This window comes from Ylistrum balloti, unplaced genomic scaffold (assembly GCF_031769215.1).
Source record: "Ylistrum balloti isolate Yb309-2 unplaced genomic scaffold, AGI_CSIRO_Ybal_v1 Utg369676, whole genome shotgun sequence".
Taxonomy (NCBI): domain Eukaryota; kingdom Metazoa; phylum Mollusca; class Bivalvia; order Pectinida; family Pectinidae; genus Ylistrum; species Ylistrum balloti.
This window is the reverse complement of record NW_026781919.1, coordinates 572,399-590,944: the sequence shown is the minus strand read 5'-3', so window position 1 is coordinate 590,944 and position 18,546 is coordinate 572,399. Positions and strand designations below refer to the sequence as shown.

The 18,546-nt window shown below is 32.1% G+C and overlaps 1 protein-coding gene across 1 annotated transcript; it reads left to right on the top strand.

Annotated features, from left to right (window-relative positions):
- Positions 1–1,126: 1,126 nt before the first annotated feature.
- Positions 1,127–16,745, top strand: LOC132563745 (endoplasmic reticulum resident protein 44-like). The gene is made up of 13 exons (XM_060228498.1): positions 1,127–1,250; positions 4,487–4,559; positions 5,140–5,179; positions 5,836–5,905; positions 6,786–6,831; positions 7,182–7,366; positions 7,874–7,989; positions 8,177–8,234; positions 8,563–8,679; positions 8,939–9,050; positions 9,656–9,800; positions 10,540–10,642; positions 11,228–16,745. The coding sequence occupies exons 1-13, from the start codon at positions 1,194–1,196 to the stop codon at positions 11,381–11,383; spliced, it is 1,278 nt and encodes a 425-aa protein (XP_060084481.1). The 5' UTR covers positions 1,127–1,193; the 3' UTR covers positions 11,384–16,745.
- The last annotated feature ends 1,801 nt before the right edge of the window (positions 16,746–18,546 follow it).

Genomic DNA, 18,546 nt, shown 5'->3' with positions numbered 1-18,546 from the left:
TAGTCCTCTCCAGATTACCTTAGTTGTTGTATAGTAAACACACTAATCTTCACATCCTGACAAGGCCATTTTGTTGACCAAAGACAAGTGATTCTAATAGTAAACAAGTCTATGTGTTTCATGTGATTCTCTGCACAAATAAAATAAAACAGTAACCGTTGTCCATTATACATTCCTTTTGTGAAACATTATGTAAAATTTTAAAATATCAGCAAGTACATGTTAGCAAGTAGGTTTGTGTCTCCCGGAATCAAAACTGAACACAAGGTAACAAGTGTTTCATTGAAGATGATTACATACATACTTTTGTGGTGGGTCTGTGTGCTCTAAATTATCAGTAGTTTAAGCGGGATGCTGGATGTGGTATTCTGAGAGTCTCGAATTGAGATTAAGTGTAATAGGAGTGGGTCAGTGTAACATGTATATATGTTTGATATACTCTCTGTCACTCAGCCGATCCAAGTTTGGAACCTGGCTGGAATGTGAGGAAAGGGTGTGGGGCTGCCAGCAGTTGTAAGACGGAATTATGAGCTAATAATAATACTGGTCACACATAATACCGAACACCATCCTTTGCAATGAATTGAATAGCAGGTTTCGACAGCCTTGTAAAAAATAATTTGGTCAAAAATCATGAAAACGTGCCAAGAAAGAGGTTGTTTACATGATATCCAAGGAATTGACGGCCATTGAAGCCGAGATGTCACGACTTCGGATGTACTATATCGAAAACAGTTTCAAGAACAATCGACAGAATGCAGAATTATTCCATAAATGAATGATGAATAAACTTCTTACACTCCTTAGGTCAAAATACGCATTACATCTTGCAGCAACTGGATATAGGTAACTCCAGTGACAGGTAAAGGACTGAAAGCTTCTATGCTATTTTTCACGTCGGCGCAAGCGTGAGATTACCGGAAGTGGACACATCTATCCGATATTTATTTTTCAACAACAATTTATTTTTGTACTTTTCCTACTGAAAACGTTCTTTTCATTCATTTTTGATGTAAACATAATCTGTTTAATATGTTATGGTTATAATTCACTTTCTCAACTAAATGAGATTACACGCACTCACGGCGGCCATATTTGACATCCGGCTTAGTGCCAGACGGGAGTATTCGTGTTGACATTGTAGGAATAAGACTGCTTATTGCAACATAAGTGGTTACTGATTCGCTGCAAAAATGAATCTGGTGAAAGGAGCAATGTCCTTCTTTCATTATTTTGTTTACTCTGTTTTGGTAAGTCATTGTTTCATTTGCTTGATTGCGTGTTTATATGTCGGCAAGTGCCAGCCGAGTAAAATCGATGAAAAACAGGGCACCTGTTTCGCCCTCTTTTATGACTGTCGCTTTTGGAATGTGTTGATTTCTTCAGATTTTCTTGTGTATGTGCATAACTTGCTTAGCAACACAGCTTAACTGATGTCTTCTAATCAAATTTAGATAAGTTTGTAACGTGTTTTTCGGTAAAACAGAAAGCCGACATGACACATTACTCTGTGCCAAACCGATAGGTCTATACACACCGAGTTTATTATAATTGTCATTGCCCTTTGGCAATGGTTCGTCAGATGTGACATCTTATTGACATTTTCATTTGCTTAGACTAGCAAGTCTAGAAAATGGCCAGAACAGGTAAATGATACAACTCTCTGGTCATTCAATCAAATGTCAACCCAAATTATGTACGAAGAAGTTGACATTTTTGTTTTGGTGAGAAAAGAGAGAAAGTGAAATACATTAATATTCCTGCAACCAAGTGGTTATTTCATAATCATAGACGTAAATATGACCATTTTAGCATGACTCAACATCACCCTTCCATATGTTAATGGAAATTAGGGCAGGAACTCAAACACAGGTATATGACTTCAAAAAGATGTCACAGTACTCTAGGTAACTTATCACATACAATGTATATTATTGCAATTTACAGGCCCTCGGCTTTAATTTTTTGCAAAATTGAAAGTCCTCTGGTAACAAATGACTAATGGGCTCATTTCTTAATCCTAAAGAATTACTGCATAGTTATTGCACGAAAGATGCAGAAGTGAAAAAAATTGAAATGGAGAGTGAAAAGTCTGAACTTTTAATCTGTACCTAGGTGCAAAAAGTGGCAAGACTAAAATCATGATATTAAAGTGTATAAACTAAAAGTAAGTTTGGGAAAAGGTGAGTGATTGGCATCATAAGACATGTCTTGTATTGAAAATCTTGTAGATAAAGAACAGACCTTTTTAATCCAGACGTGGCATGTATGTGAAGTTAATTATTTCTATCTGCCATTACATGGTCATATTGTTGACACAGGCCTGGATTACTTATTTCATCTATAGCACTTTCTCTGGGGATGGAGTTATAACAATCTTCATCTCCAGTATCTTTGAACTCTACTTCCTTTTCTAGTTCAGGCTTCTGAATAAAATCTTTCGTTTTTTTTTTTAATATATGATGTTGGCTTTTGTCGAAGTGTTTAGTTAGATGCTTGATGCGATCTTACACGGTCCTGGTCCAGATACATTCCTCGATCAGGAATTCCATAACATCAATTTTATACTCCCAAGGGTCTAGAAATTAGCTGCGTACAAAGTCCTGTGTCATGACTGCAGCTTTTAGATACCATTAGATACCAGTTGTATATTGGACATTAAAATGTCTGGTGGTTCTAACTCGGCCTGATCAAGCCTTTCCTTGTATACACTGTTACATTGATCCAACATGCTAATTCGGTCTTATGCTTTGTTTAAAATAGACAATATGTTTTTAAGATGTATGAAGTATCAAATTATGAATCAGTATAGAATGTTTAGGCATTATTGTTGATTTTAAATATATTTAACAAGTATCATTAGGCAAGCCATTTTAACCATGGCTACCAAGTCATAAGCATATTGTAGTTTCTTCAGTTACCAATTGAAAAAATGTTTTAAAATACAATGTGAATTATATGTTTTTTAAGTGTTTTTATTGTGTTTACAGCAGTGTGAATGCAATGGGATCAAGACATATTCCAAATTTACAATAGAGGGCTGCATGTCCCATTGAATTCATATACCACTGTAAATGCAAATAAACACAGTGAAGTAGAGAAACTGCTCTTGTGTGAGCAAGCTGTTGGACTGTAAGGTTTCAACTGATTGCACAAGTAATTGGAATTGTGGATATTTATTATTTGTAATATATCTAAGATCAGTTTTATTAAAGTGCCACCTGCTTTACAATATTGAAGTACAATCAAATACACATTTAATAAATTAAATTGCCAAGCCAGGATAAGTAAATGAAAACAAGCAGAAACAGAAAAAAATGACTGGTACAGCACATGGTACAAATTTATGTATATGATAAACAGACTCGTGTGAAATCAGCCTCTGCTGTCACCTTTAGGTATAAACTCAGTACACAGTATCATAAAATATATATTGTTGACACTTGTTCGTACTTAAATCAATATTCTACAGGGCTAGTGCGTGTAATGGAAGCAGGCTAGAGTTGACATTATCATATCCGGTGACAAATACACAGAGCATTTTAGAAATGAGATTTTCTGTTAATTATTTATGGTATTTCCAAAAAAGACTAGTTCATGTTATAAAATGTCAGTTATGTATTGGTTATATTCCATAAAATGTTCATGTGATGCTGTAAACCAGGATATACATTTTTCATATATACAAATTTTAGTCTTTAAATGTATGTATTATTTAATTCATGTGATACCATAAAGTAAGTCCTGGTAAATAGGTACAGATGGAAGGGAAATATGGACAGCTGATCATGATTAATGAAGGTTATGTAATACATTTTAATGTACATATGATTTGTTGTCAGAAGCAATGCACTTGAAAGCTATCTATAGAAGTTAAGATGTAAACTTTTATTTGCAAAAGTGATAATGTTTAATTGATTAATCTCATGCCTGTATAAACAGAACATATTTACTCAACATAAATTTTAAGCTGAAATACTCAAAATGAAAAAGAAGATTTAAACTCATTTTATACTTGAATCCATTTATCCATTCAATCAAAGAATACAGAAACTTGATTAGGCCTTACAAGCAAGCATTCATACATAAATATTCATCATCCACTTACATGAAACCTTCTTGAATTGATAGGTCAGTATTTTGTATTAAAAAAAATTTCTGGTCAGTCCAAAGCACTATTTCTAAAATATTGACGAGTCAAGCACAAAAACATATATAGTGTGTTCTCGAAATTTAATTTGAGTCCCACAGGAAAAGTATGAGTCTAGGACTCAAATGTTTGAGTCACAAAAATCACTAGCTATAGTTATAGGTTATGTGAATATGTTGTACTTTCCTTGATCTACAGCTTCACATGATGTCTGAAAGTCATGTCACTGCCAGCTGTTATTATAGAGTATTGACCCGTCATGTACATTGTCAGACATACATTTATAAGGCATGTAGTGTTTGAAGTGCTATTCATTTCTCTGCTTTTACTTTTCAGATTAGTTTCATCATTAGGTCCAGCCATGGAGAAGTTGTCCAGCTTGTTAGTAGTAATATGAATACTATAGTATGTAAGTACATGTTAAACTCCCTCAAGTGTTAAATTTGAGTTGTTATCCAGATATTAAGGTGAAACATGCCCTGCAGTGCAATTATGAACAGCTGTCTGTCTGCATCAACATTAATATCTATAAGATTGGAAATGTAAATATGGTTTATAGCGCAAACAATTCTATAAATCTAGTATACACAATGCATACATCTAGATCATCAGTAAATTTTGTAAGACTTTTTGTTTTTTGAGTACAGAACATCACTTCCAAAATTGTTATAAGTGCATAGAATAGAAGTTCTTATAATGCAACCAGTAGGAGATTTGAGTGTGAAGTTTCTATGACTACATGGTCACCTTCATCAGACAAACAACTTTAGCGTACATAAAATTATTCCTTATATCATCTCGTACACTACTTAAAGGTATTGCTAGTACACTCTACACTGGTCATTTGTCTGATGAAGGTGACCATGTAGTGTGATGGGTGTTGTTTATAGTCCTTAGGTTACTATTGCTGTGCTAATGTATATATATATATGTACTGCTGTAACGAAAGGTGTATAAATACATATAAACAGCCATTATTTCTTTTACAGCAACAAATGATGTCGTTTTTGTCAATTTTTATGCTGACTGGTAAGTACATTACCTTTGTTTAATATTTAAAGATAAACTATAATTAGCTATAATTAAAAAGATCAGAATGTACTCTAAATAAAAGACAAAGAGGTTTAAGCCAAGTGTATACACATGCATTGGTAAAATATGATTAAAAGTTAAATCCTTATAATTTAATTACAGATTCTTTGATATTTCTTACACTGACACATTGGCCAATCAAACATATCATTATAAAGTGGCATAGATATTTTGTATTATGGGATGACAACGTAAAATATGGCATATGAAAATGCTTGCCTCATAGAGGATTATATGAAGTAGTTGAAAAAATGGCATAATTAGAATGAGAAATTGAACATTACTCATGTTTATATAGCATTAAGCTCTTCCATTGTCCCATAAATATTATTATTGTTTAGTTTACAAACAAATTTAATTGTTCTGCAATAATTCAAACTTTGAGTCAGGATTTGTATTTTGTTCTTCTGGGCTCCTTGCTTGATCAGTGGTTAAATTAACAGATAATTGTAAAGATGTTAGTAATAAATAATAATATTTGATATTGTTATGTCTGTATAAAGATCGATCTGGACCAATTACTAGATTGAACTGATTACAGAAATCCTAGTAGTATGTTATATGCCTATAATAAACTGGTATCTTTATTACAGGTGCAGATTCAGTCAGATTTTAACACCAGTCTTTTTAGAAGCATCAAATAAAATTAGCGAAGAATTTCCTGTAAGTATAATCCATATTTATTTATTGTCTATAAACAGGCATTCCAGTAAAAAGATATATTTTAAGTTTGAGTGATATATTTTTTAAAAAAAGATCATTTTTGATTTCAAATATTTATGAAACAAGATAGATTTAGTAATTCCCAAAATAGTATCAACAACAATAGTATTATCTAGTTATCCTACCTTTATCCTAAACCTCCTTTGCTCTTTTCAGACTGATATCATTGTTTACACCATTCTTAAAATGTTTTTTTTTTTGGAATTGAGTGATCTACCCTTGGAGAACTTGGTTCATTAGGAAAGGAAAATGTTTTATTGAACAGAAAAGAAATATACATTGTGAAATGAACATTCTGTTTGGCCCAGGTCAGAGCCATTCGTTTGTTTGAGTGGTGGGGAGAGAAAGTGTTTATATGAAATCAAAATTGAAAATGCTAATTTGCAAGATCTTAGAGTGATTACTTAAAATTCTGGAAACAACTTTCAGGAAATTCAATCATTCTTTATTAAATTATTTCAGACAAGGGTATATTTTTGGGTGGAAAGGTCAATGCCATACAAGCACTATTGTAATTTAAGCCTTACTTATATTGGTTTCGGGGATACACTGGGCTTTAACAAGGAGGGGAAAATGAAATATGTTTAAATGTAAATGCTTAGCTATAGTGTGTGAGATATGAATTGGAAATATTTTATTAAGGAGACAAACTGATGAAAATACCAAGCATGTATTTATTTTGTGACTGCAATATCAATTGAATTAAAGTGTAAATGAAGAAAATGTATATATATATATATATATAAATACATGCTTGGTATTTTCATCATGTATATATATGTATACAATAATAATTCTTTCTTCTTTATTTATATTGCAGCAGTCAGGACGGGTTGTTTTTGGAAAAGTAGATGCTGACAGAGAAAGTAAATACAGATTTTAGAAAAGTTTGAATGGATTTATAAAGTTTTTGCTTTCTAAATATTTACTGATTTGTAAGATTACTAATTAATCAGTCAAGTTAAGTAAGGCCCATTATTGTTATATCAAACAGATACACAATGATGACACATATATGATCCGTGAGGTTTTTGAAATGGAAAGTTTTGAAATCATATTGAACAGCATTGGAACCATTAGATGTTTTTGGAATACTAGATAAATACTTTCAGAGAAACAATATTGACAAATTCTGTGATAGATAAAGTTGTAATAAAAAAGCAGTTTATTATTTGTAACTTTACGTTAGTTAATTATACTATGTGTATTTCAACAGGTGCTCTGGCTGCGGATAATCATATATCAAAATATCCAACTCTGAAATTGTTCAGAAATGGACAGGTTATGAAAAAAGAATACCGTGGACAGAGAACTGCCGACGCGCTAGCAAATTACATCAGGGACCAGTTAAAGGATCCCATACAACAACACACTACACAACAATCTGTGGAAGAATTGGATGTAAGTCATAGATATAGCTGATGTCATGTCAATATATCATTGTTGGAGGGGGTGGGGGGATGGTGTTCTGGTATAGCCCTAAACATATACTGAAGATTCCTAGTGTAGAATGGATGTTTTATTGGGGTAGCCCTGAACAAAACCTGTAGACCTGGTGTAGAATGGATTTTTTATTTGGGTAGCCCTGAACAAAACCTGTAGACCTGGTGTAGAATGGATTTTTTATTGGGGTAGCCCTGAACAAAACCTGGAGTCCTTAGGTAGAATGGATGTTTTATTGAAATAACCCTGAACAAAACCTAGGGTAGAATGGATGTTTTATTGAGATAACCCTGAACAAAACCTTGAGTCCTTGGATGGAATGGATCAATTTACCATCATCTTCTTGCGGTCTAAGACATCTCTAGATATTAACACGATTTTGATGGATTATACACTAAAATAAGATGATATGACTTTGGCTGAAATTTTTTATTTTGAATTACTTACAATTACAATTTTTTTCAGGAAAAACAGAGACATATTATTGGATATTTTGGGCATCAAGAAAATGAAGCCTACCAAACCTATTTAAAAGTTGCTACAACTCTGCGGAATGAATGTAATTTCCACGCTGCTGTAGGGTAGGTACTCGTTATAGGGTTACAGTTGTATTACACACTTTTACTGTAATACTACATGGCTCATTGCTGCAATGTTTACATCTGCTGTGAAAAGTCTAATATATCTGAAATAATGGAATAATTCATTTATCTCATTTATTTTAATAAAGTTCTTAGCACATGATATTATGATCTTTTGTAATTTCAGTCCAGTATCTGAGAATGAGAGGATAACAGGAGATAATGTTGTGTATCGTGCCCCTAATGTAAGTATGGTTGGAAATTACAGCAAGGGTTGGTTAGACTATAGACACATAGATTTCTTTGGTAAAAAGATCAACACATGAGAAGGCCTTTTTATTTTTAAGTCTTAAATGCATTGACATCTATAAAAAAAATCATTGTAATTGAAATTAAATGACAATGTATCAATCAGTCATTTATTCAAAGAATATTGGACCCATGTTGTTTCCATGTCACTGACCTGCTTTTGCTTATTAGTTCTACCAGTAGGACCAGGTTTGTTCTTTTATGAAATAAAGATAGGTCTACTGAATTCATTTTTGCTAAGATGTGATTGTTTCTTCATTACAGACAAAAAAACAAGATGTTAAATACCCAGGAGTATTGAATAATTATGAGGGGCTCCTGCAGTGGGCTACCGAACAGTGCATGCCTCTGGTCAGAGAAATCACATTTGAAAATGCAGAGGTAATGTTATCCATACATGTGCAAACAAACGTAGTCAAAATAAATAGTGATCTACAGTCTGGATTTATAACTTTTCCTTTTATTGATTTCTAGATTGTTACTACATTTTGTGGTTTTCATTGAAGTCATTGAGTTTGTACTCATGAAATTAAAAACACCAACTTGGTTTTGCTGTGAGATGTAAAATGCTGAAAGTATGAAAACAATGTATTAATGTGAAGGTTTAATACAATAATGTAATGATGTGATTGTTTAATAGGAATTAACAGAGGAAGGTTTACCGTTTCTCATCCTTTTCCATCATCCTGATGATACTGCAGTCGTAGAAAAGTTTGCAGCGGCTGTCAATCAAGAGTTATTGGGTGAAAGAAGTAAGTTTTCTCATTGGAAAATGCAGTGACACAATGTTTAAACTTTTAAAAGTTAACTTGAGTAGTCCCTTATCTCTGAAGGTTAAAGGTCAAAGCATTGGGATATTGTCACAAGTGTGTGTACTTTACTTGTGTGCATCATCCCTTGTTCCAGGTTAAGTTACTCTTGATAAAAATTTGGCAGTTTTTATATTTACCAACAATAAGCAGGAACTGGTGAAAAGGTCTTTTTACAGATAGAAAATGCTATAATACATAGCTAGTTAGGTGGAAGATACAATGGTGTTTATTCAATCAAAGCAGGATATTTTTACCACTGATTTGCATAAGGCCTTTTTGGCTCAGTTTGAAATTGTTGAACTGGGAAAGAAATTTTGGAAATTAGGCTTAAATTTGAAATAATTTCAGTGGAGAATAGGGTGAAAATTACTGAAATAAAAACCCTGCAAATTTATTTAAAATTACCATTTTAATAGTAACTGCTTGTGTTATGACTAATATCTGGAATATCTTGCCTAAGTTGAAATATAAAAATTACATATTTTTACAATGAAAATGGTGAATTCTTTACATTGGAATACTTACCTATAATATTTTTTTTTCAGCGAGTGTGAATTTCTTGACAGCAGATGGTCTTAAATTTTCTCATCCTCTTCATCACCTCGGGAAATCTGCTGGTGATCTGCCTGTTCTGGCTATAGATAGCTTTAGGCATATGTACCTCTTCCCAAAAAATATCAACCAAATAAGGTAAGTTGTGAACACTTGTGTAAAAATTGATAGAATGTTTTCTTGTTCTTAGAGTTAAAGGGAGTTAATTGAAATCAGGGTGTCAGTCTGCACATAGATAAAGGTGTCCAGAATAATACTCCTTATAAGTCTGAGTTTTTAAAGCATTTTTTATCAGACTTGGTATACTCAATAGGCTCTTAAGTTAGACATGTTTATGCTGTAGTTTATTTTCTACTTGATTTTTTTCTGGGAGTTATGCCCCTTACAGAGAAAATGCTACTTGCTCTTTTTGTGCACGTTATCAAATACAACAGCTGAAACCTTTCAATTTGTCATTTTTATTATTTTCTGAGTTTTAAATATCTCTGTATGCAACTATGTTTATAATTTTATATTGTTATATTCTCCTTTTGTTTAGTGGTGAGAGGAGTACAATATCTTTGTAGAGAAATAGATTACACAAACTCAGGCTAAGATTTGAGGTGTATGGTTTGAAGTTCACTACCTGTGGTGGTTTGTTTTTGTCAGAAATTGTGTCCGTGGGCAAGACACTTTATCTTAATTGCTTTGGACAGCATATGATTTGCCGCCCATATGTTGTTCAGTGAGGTAGCCACCAGCTACTATGGGAAGACTCTGGCTATCACAAGTACTTCAGGATAAAATTTCACATGCAAGAGAGTTCTACATTCATTTAGTTAATACAGTTCCAGAAATTGTCTTGACGATAATTACTTAAATTCTGATTAATTTTCAGTGAACCTGGAGTATTAAAACAATTTGTACAAGATCTTCATTCTGGTAAATTACATCGTGAATTTCATCATGGCCCTGACCCCACAACGACACCTGAACCAGACGTGAGTATTCAGTGTTGGTTCATCTTAAATGGATTGCTTGATTATTTTGAAGGTACAGATGTTAAACATTTAAAACTGGCCTTTCTATTTGTAAAGTATTTCTGTCCTAAACTAAATTTTTGCTGTTCATTTGAAAATTAAGTGGATTGATTTTTAGTGCTATTGATGCAGAAATAGCAATAGGAAAGCTGGAAATATGATTCCACATTTTCTTATTTGTATCTAAAATGGTAAATTTACAATGCATTACATCACTTGGATGGTTCTCAGAATCGGTACATAAATGAAGCATATAATCTGTTGATACAGTAAATAACTTATCTACACAGGACTAAATTTCATGGTTAAAATACAACAGTTTCTATAAAATTCACAAAAATTAGATCCATGTGAAAATAACTTTTCCTGTAACACTGTAACTGTATCCCTTATCTGTAAAGCAACATAAAATCAAGGATTTTTTTTTTTTAATTAAAATTTTTTAAAAAAAATATTTGTATTCAGGTTATTGTATGTTTTTCAGGGATTAATCTATGATAAGTGATGGAATATGTACATAAATTGCATAATGTTTGGTTTTCTCAGACTAAGGAAGAAGAAGTGCAAACAGACCATATACCACACGATAAGAATGAAAAGGACGGTGAAGTGAAATCGCCAACATCTCCACCTGAATCTACATTTAGAAAATTAGCACCCTCCGAGAACCGGTACACACTTCTCCATAAAGACGAGTTATAAGCTGATGGTGAGGAAAGTGGGCCACTTCTGTTGATCAGAATTTTTGAAGAGACAGAAATGTGGGATATTTATTACAAAGTTAATATCTAAGATGAAATTTCACGACAGTTTTAGAAAGAAATGTTTCATTGGCAGAAATAGTGTTTCATAAAAAGATTACTTGATAGTATCTAAATCGATATCACAGAGTTCAAAATTTATAACTCTTTGTTGTTATTATGCTATTGAAAAAATAATAATTCTTCATTTTGGGTCAGAAGATAGTTTTTTTTATTGCCTTGCCATGGAGTGGGATATGAATTAGGGGAAATAGTTGTTAGTATTTTAAGAAGTTTTGTACCAGTCTCTTGGTAATATAGTATTTAGGTAAGTACAAAGCAGAATTCATTATTTTGAAAACAAAATATATTGTTTAGATCTTTGAATTGAAGAGATTTTCTGCGTGAAAATTTGATGACAATGTGGTATGAAATTTTGATTCAAGTTTTATCCAGATTGCTGTAAACGTAGATATTTTAGTGGTACTCTTATTTTAGCACTATTTTCATTGAAAGTATCAATATTATTACATCAACTGTTGCTTCTGGATATTAAGCAATTATTACTGATTGGTGCCATAATTCCCAAAAAAGTGATTTTGTCTCGATGATTGTGCTAAATTAAGTCTGTTTACAGCATCTTCCATGTAAAAAGCTGGTTTCAAACGATTTCTGTCACAAAAAAATGCATTGATAGAGAAATTGAAATAGAATTCTCTTTAAAACTGGTGTTGACAATTTCTAGACTAGTTATATGTGGTGACATCAGACTAAACAGTTTTAATTTAAATTATATTAATCAGATATAAATATAAAAGGGAGACTGAAGAGGAGTTATTGATATCAGAAATGAAGTGAGTTTGGACATAGGTTGTAGAAATCATAGGTTCGTGATGGTTTTAATAATCAACCTTTGACCTTGTCTGGCCTCGGGTTCATTAACATTCTTAGGTATATTCTCATTCTCAAATTTGAGAGCAGCCAATTAGAAGTGACATTAAAAAAATGTAATGACATTTTTCATTTTTTAAGAATGAGAACATACTTAAAACATTAATCATACAGAGGCCTTTTATGTGAATATAACAATATGAAAAAAAAAATCAGTTTTTGGGAAAAGATTCAGAATCTTCTGCAATAGGTTAATGACTTCGAAAAGTCTTTAAATTTGGTCAAACAGAAACTTCTTCTTTTCTCAATAGCAGATATTTTATGGAATCATCAGTTTCTTGGTTCGATCTGGTCATGTGATTCCAGCTGTTAATGGTACCATACACAATCATTAGGTATTGTCATATGTGGTTTTTTTTTATATTGTGAAAAGATCTTTCACATTTGTTATCAAAACATGATACATTTCTGTTTTGTTTTGTGATATAAAATTGAAAAACAAAATTAATATTTTTGAAATTATTTTTTGAAAAAAATCATTGACAAGATAATGAAATGTGGTAATTTGGTTTGAAATTTAGGGTGAAAATTAATGGAAATGGACTATAATTATTTTGTTTAGTTTTGATGGCATATGAGTTTTTGTTATCCTTTGAAACAATATTACCTGATCTCTTTTGATAAGAGTTGTTTAATGTCATATATTTTAAAATGTTTTTGAAATTATAATGTCTTTTTCAATGTAGAAAATTTAAGGTGAACGATATTAAACAAATTGATATCTTATGATGCATGTATAAAACCAAGGAGAGGGGAAACACTTCAGTATTTATATTTGAATGTAAAAATTGTTAATCCTGATATTAACAAGTTAAGGGAGATGGTGAAAGTCTATTTAAGTTTACTGTCATCGTTTTATTTGTACAAAGAAACTTTGTACCAATTTTTAATTAACATATTTAAGACATTGTTAGGAAAGCTTCAAAAATGAATTGTGGTCCAGATGTGTAAGAATATAATCCAATCGACAGAGACCCTTTCATGAAAGAAAAAAATAGAAAAAGAAAACTATAATCTTTTGTGTTCACTCGGATATTACCTTGCAAGCACCTCCATGTCATTGCTGTATGAATTTGTTCTTTCATTCATTGAAGGTACAATTTGTAGTGTTTGGGGCTTTTTACCTTAATGAGGTTAAATGAGTTGGTACTTTGTGAAAACTGCAGCATTCACATTTTATAAAATAATAGGAATGACAGTTAATGCTGGGTGATAGGATTCATATTTTTATCTTTATCAGCATATACATCAAGCTTACTTCACATCTTTTTCATACACCACATGATCATATAAAGTGAAAAAGAGTGCGGAATGAGTTTTGATTATTTTAGCCAAGTGTACTCGAAATATCAAAGTGAAACAGCTTTTAAACAAAAATCTGTTAGAGGTAAATTATTATTTTAGGTTGTTGTTCACAGTCATAAGATGAAAATATAAATAATACTAGCGGTCTTCACGAAGTTCCTAAAATTTGACAAAGTGATAAGTGTACACAGTGGTATATGTGGTGTGAGGTAAATAGATTTTAATCTATTCTTGTCAATTCCTAAACTTATGTTTCAAAAATATTTCTGTAAGATACAGTCGTGTTCCTCAAGTCAGATGTACATCAAACAAACATACTGGCTGTCTATCATATAATGATACACTATAGACGCCATTCTTCAGAACACCTATTTTTATTTATATGTTTATTCTCAAAAGCATGATTGTGTTTACTTTCCATTAATCATTGTTAGTCACCTGATCAGAGTCATTTATCACACATGTAATGTTTGGAGCAGCTTCACCCATCACATAATTATTTGGAGAGAGAAGAAAGCACACATCCATGCATTTTTCAACTCTCCATATGGATTTTCATCAAATTCTGTGATAAATTATGATTATGTTTGAAGTGCTTTTTCTTTAAACAGAAAATACCGGTATATACATGTACAGTACAAAACCTATATAATAAATGTAAGATATAAAGGCACATTTATTGATTAATAAACATTAAATTGTTTTCCTATTAAGCAAGTCTTATAAAATTCTGTACTGTTAAAAGTTCCAATTTTTGTGATAATTTTTCTTGCCAAAAGTTTGAAGCAGAAAAGACAGAAAGTACTTTTCTTAAAGTCAGAAGTTGATAAACGTCAAAAGAATCACCAACACAAAACCTCATTTCTATGATTAAAAGTGGTTCATTGTTGTACTTCCAACTGTTCAGTCTGGTAACATACTTCACCATGACCCTACATGTAATAAGATGCTATCAGTTTGTCTAAAAAAAGAAAACAAATACAAAAAGTTGGGTTTTTTTTTCGTCACATTTTCTTTAGGCTGGTAATGTCAGTAGAATAGGAGACAGTTCTTAAAGAATAACCAGTAGAAGATTAGAATGTGATGTTTTGATGACTACACGGTTACATTCATCAGACGAAACATGTTGTTATGGAGACTCAAACCTTCTACTGACTGTGAGACTATAAGAATTTGTATTATACAGAAAGAAATCAAATAGCATGCTTATGTTTCAATGTGTTTCTGCACCAGTTGAGTTCTGATGCAAATTACATCCTGTATCTTAGGCTGTCAATTTCCGAACTGACTTCAGTTTATTTTGTCTCTGATTCAATAACTACTGAAAAATCTGTTTTAATGAGTAATTTGGAAGTAAGATGTTGATTGTAGGAATTACTAGACTGTCATAAAAAATTAACTTAAAGGCTTTTGTAAATTATCTGCCATTAAAATCCTTGATTTAATGTAAAAACCATTGTCATCTTTCGGATTATACTCAGTGTGTACACAGATATTTGTTTTCATCATGGATTTGGCAGGAAATTTGCAAGCCTTGACTTACGTGGAATATTTGGTTTGAATATGTTTTTTGTTGTAAAGAACACTCAGTTTTCTTGAACAGCAGGGTATGTTTGATAAAGAGTGAAAATAATATGCATGGTAATATTCTTGTGTGACTGTAAAAAATCATTGATGTTAGGAATATAGCATTAATTTGGTACAGGTATAGTATAATTGTACCGGTAAGTCTCATACATGCTTTATAAAGAAATCAAATCTATGGAAAAGACCAGCTCTGTCGGGCAATCTCGTCTCAAAGTGACTCTTTGTCCACACATACAATTTTTGATAGTTATGGAACCAACAATATTAAACGATCTCTGAAGGAGGAGAGTTTTAGTCTTACAACGGGGAACCTCTTTTACTCAAAATACATGTACAATATACAGATCTAAACATATTTGTTTTGATGTGTTGTTTTTGCGAGCTTGCCTATTAAACCCAAACAAGTTTGTTTTGTCAGATTAATTATATAAGAAAACGGAGCATTTCCCGAGTTCATAAGTTGATGTCCTATTTATTTCAGTGTATCATGATTGTGTTTGTCCAGCTGATAATTTCAGATTTTAGGATTTGCTATCATGTGATATCAAACATAATTACAGGGTGATTGAGGCTTTTTCTTTCAAAAACCTGTGTTACGTTGTTACAGAAAGATGTTTGGAGGATTTGATACTGTATAGTTGGTAACATACGTGATGAGCTTGATTTCGCCATATTGGTGTTCATCAACGACTGCATGAAAATGAATAGCCAGTTAATATTTACCACAGATCAAAATATAAGGAAATCTGTGTTATGTACCAGTATACATGAATGCCAATGTTTAGACATACTGGTCTGTAAAATTTAATACCTGTGAACTGCTCCAAACTGGGACGACAGCGAAATGCAAGCCCTGAATAAATTAACTATACAGTAGGTTGAGATATCTAGTTGTTCTAGATACCTGCTTTGAGAGTTGAACCAGTTGTAAATTATCATCTGGTGAATTTAATATAAGCTTTAGAGGAACCGATTCAATATTTCATTCAAATAAGAAATTTACCATAGTAATGTTAAGCTTCCAGTGTGCTTTTTAATAAGTTTTTTTTTTGTTTATTGTTTATGTCCAGGTGTGAAAAACAGACTTTATGAAACTCTCCTGTTTGCCTTGTTTAGACATCTCTTACTTTCTTTAAAACCATCCTCGTTATAGATTTGTTTTACCTGAAAATCTGCTTTATTTAAGATGCAATTCTGCAATATTTGACCAGTTCAGAATTATTAATTCAGATACTACATTTGTTGTTTTGGTCAATGGTGTTTGTTATCAATGTTACAGCTTGTTGATTTTGTTTAACAAGATGGACTCAACCATATAAGGGTTTTTTTTTGGTATTACATCAATGAGTAAAAGTGTATTTTACAGGTGGAGAGTGTGGGGAAAATGCAGTATGTATGATGGTAATGGAGATAGATTTGGATTACTGTGTAATGTATGAAAGAATTTGTTTTAAAAGTGAATAAATGATCTTTTAATAGAAAAAAAATCTTGTTTCTTTTAATTTTTGTTCACAGATCACCTGAATTGATTGTGCATTCACATATACTATAAAGCACTTTCTTTTTTTCCATTTATAAACAACAATGAATGATATTGGTCAGGTTGCGCAGTGGTAACACTTGCCTCTCACCAAGTTGTCCAGGTTTATTTCCTGGAATGGATGTTATAAAGGTATGGCGTCACCTGCCTGACCACATGGGTTTTTCCCAGGGTACTCTGGTTTCCTCCGAAAGCAAGACCATCGTGTTTCCATCCGGGCAAACAAGAGTGATTAATATAAGTTTGAAAAACTTGTTTCACAATTATTGTAAAATAAATAAAGCTTGATTTGACTGATATGAATAAAGCAATTAAATGACTAGGAATCTTAGTCACAAAATAACATTTGAAAAATATTTGGAAAAATGTTCAAATCAGTTCTTCTGTCTTCTAACATGAAGAACTGCAGTGAACAAAAATATGTAAAAGGAATGTAACCAGAGAACACAGGTCATTCAAAATACTTTTAGGTGTGGTTTCATGTAATCTTCACAGAAATGATAGTTTCCCTATTGCTTGGTTCCAACTTTTTGCCTTTAAACTTGGGCATATCTAGTATTTCCTATGGCTGTGATTCTGTTGTAAGTTGGTTTTTGCTGTTTGACAGACAGAGATACTTAACTGACATTTGATATGTAATATGATCAGGAGATGAAGAGGCACAGATCAATATTAATTTGTTTATCTCGGTCCATATTCAAAGTCATGGAAAAGATATCTAGAAAGTATCAGTTTCCACTCATTTTCTTGGAGCTAAATTGGACTTGTGAGCTGAACTTTGACATTTAGTTGTATTAATGAGAAATCATGCAATACGAGATCAAATTATTTTTTCAGGAGTTATGGCCCTTGACCTTGTCAGAAAAGTAAGAGGATCTGAAATGTCCAAAGTAGTTCCTACTTTTATTTTTTATTTTTTTTAAGATAATTTTCAACTAAAAATAAAATTCAGTCACCCCCTAAGCTTCAAAATTAAGGCTCTTGACATCACTGACGATCCGAACAAGGAAGAACTAGCTGTATGATACTGTTAACTTAATTCTTTGACTCTACTGTATCTAGACCAAAATAAGTATTTAAAGGTGCTATTCGCTTGTGTGTCATTTGTACAATCTTTATATGTTTGTCCTGTCCAAAATCAGTCAGTAACATCTATATACATGTACTATGGCCAAACGAAAGTAATGTAGGGTACAGTACATCAATTATTTTGTGTAGTTTTCAACATTTCATTTTAAAAATGTGCAATCTCATCTGAACTTCTTTAGATATCATCTGGTTCCAGGGACCGATTTGGAGAAGACAGAAGAGAAAACTAAAGTAAGACTTCGAGTTTGTTTACTCTTCCGGAATACCTGGTTTATTATTCTCCTTGTACTTTTTTAGGTGTCTGTGTAAAATCTTTCTTTTGTTCATGTTTGGCCCTAGTTCTATTCAATTTTGGTTTAGATTATGATGATGTTGACATGTTAGTAATTTCTTGTTTTTTTTTTTTTTTTATTTTTTTTTTAAAATGCATTGTGACTCTAGATGAAAACAAAAACCCACCTTATTTCAATAACTACTTTACTGTTTAACTAAAGAGAGCTAAGGTAGCCATGATAAACACGTGTAATTGATACATGACCTGTAGTTCTATTACCTTTATGGGGTATATTATTCATTTGGTACAATGTTGTGCTGAATTGCTTGTGTTAATTAAGCAATGGAAAAGTGACAGAAGTTGCCATTCTATGTACTAG

Coding starts and splice junctions, on each gene's coding strand:
- LOC132563745 (XM_060228498.1), top strand. CDS start 1,194: ATGAATCTGGTGAAAGGAGCAATGTCCTTCTTTCATTATTTTGTTTAC. Junction 7,990..8,176: donor AATTTCCACGCTGCTGTAGG/GTAGGTACTCGT, acceptor TTGTAATTTCAG/TCCAGTATCTGAGAATGAGA. Junction 8,680..8,938: donor TCACATTTGAAAATGCAGAG/GTAATGTTATCC, acceptor ATTGTTTAATAG/GAATTAACAGAGGAAGGTTT.